At 53.9% G+C, this 1,298-nt stretch overlaps 1 protein-coding gene across 1 annotated transcript in view; it reads left to right on the top strand.

Annotated features, from left to right (window-relative positions):
- Positions 1–524: 524 nt before the first annotated feature.
- Positions 525–1,298, top strand: part of ANKRD16 (ankyrin repeat domain 16) — a 9,987-nt gene continuing 9,213 nt past the window's right edge. The window contains exon 1 of the mRNA XM_027670228.1: positions 525–870. Within this exon, the coding sequence (XP_027526029.1) occupies positions 525–870 (346 nt within the window). The remainder of the gene's footprint in view (positions 871–1,298) is intronic.

Here is a 1,298-nt window from a genome sequence, read left to right as displayed (position 1 = left end):
CCTTGGAGCATCTCTGGATTTGCTGCAGCAGCTCCACATCCTTCTGCTGTTGAGGACCCCAGACCTGAATTCCATGTGGGATCTCACCTGAGCAGGGCAAAGAGGGAGAATCTCTCCCTCTCCTGCTGCCCACACTGTGGGATCAGCTCAGGATCCAGTGTCTTTTTGGGATAAATTCCAGCTTTATCACTGATTTCTCCCTGTTTCTCCTAAAAGTTATAAATTATTCCTCCCAAATCCAAGCCCGGGAAGCTCCTTTAGAGCTGAACTGACGCAATTCCAAAAGGCAGCATTCCAGTGCTGGGAATTGAGGCTGTGCCAGCCTGGATCTGACATCAGGGGGAGCAGAGGGAGGCTGAGATTCCATGAGCTGCCCGTGCCTGGATTTGTGTCACAGGCCCACAGTGCCCTCCCGTCCATCCATGGATTTAAAAACCAGGATCTGGGTGCTCCCTAACCTTTGGAAAAAGCCTCAGTGCTCTGAGGGATTGTGTGGAAAAGGAGCTGCGCTCTGTATTCTCTGCATGGAAAACCAGTGCTGTAAAATCCCCTGGATCCCTGTGCACCTGGATCCAGGTGGGACATCAGGCCTGTTCCTCCCTGTCTCCTGGGTTATCCCATTGATTCGAATCCCGGATTTCCTTTCCAGGACTCCCCTCATGATGGCTTGCACCAGGAAAAACCTGGAGGTGATCAGATCCCTGGTGGAGCACGGAGCCAACCCGCTGCTGAGGAATAAGGATGGCTGGAATTGCTTCCACATTGCCAGCAGGGAGGAGCATCCCGAGGTGCTCCGGTACCTCCTGGATGTGTCCCCAGGGATCTGGGACACGGAGAGCACCATCAGGAGGACACCCCTGCACACGGCAGGTAAAGGGGGGGACCCCTTGAAAGCAGCTGGGTTGGAAGAGGGAGAATGGGAAAGGGATGTTGTTCCTGGGAGAAGGGATGTTGTTCCAGGGGAAAAAAAGGGATGTTGTTCCAGCTTGTGTGGATTTTGGAGAAGCAAAACCACAGGGAGACAGTGGTGGATCCCTCCCAGGAGATCCTCCACTGGCTTTGGCCTCCTTGGAACGAGGTGTCCATCTCTGCCTCCCTGTCATGGATATATCCAAGCTTCCAAATCTTGGAATACCTCCCAGCACACTTTTCCTTGCTGGTGTGTAAAGCTGTGAATTGCCCTTGGGAAAATCCAAGGATTTGCTTGTTGATGGCACTGGGGAGCCATTCCCTGTGTCCTGTCCCTCCATGCCTTGTCCCCAGTCCCTCTCCAGCTCTCCTGGAGCCCCTTTAGGCCC

Source organism: Corapipo altera, unplaced genomic scaffold (genome assembly GCF_003945725.1).
Source record: "Corapipo altera isolate COAL_440 unplaced genomic scaffold, ASM394572v1 328, whole genome shotgun sequence".
In the NCBI taxonomy this organism is placed as follows: Eukaryota; Metazoa; Chordata; class Aves; order Passeriformes; family Pipridae; genus Corapipo; species Corapipo altera.
The sequence above is the reverse complement of the archived record's forward strand: the minus strand, read 5'-3'. Positions and strand labels throughout refer to the sequence as shown.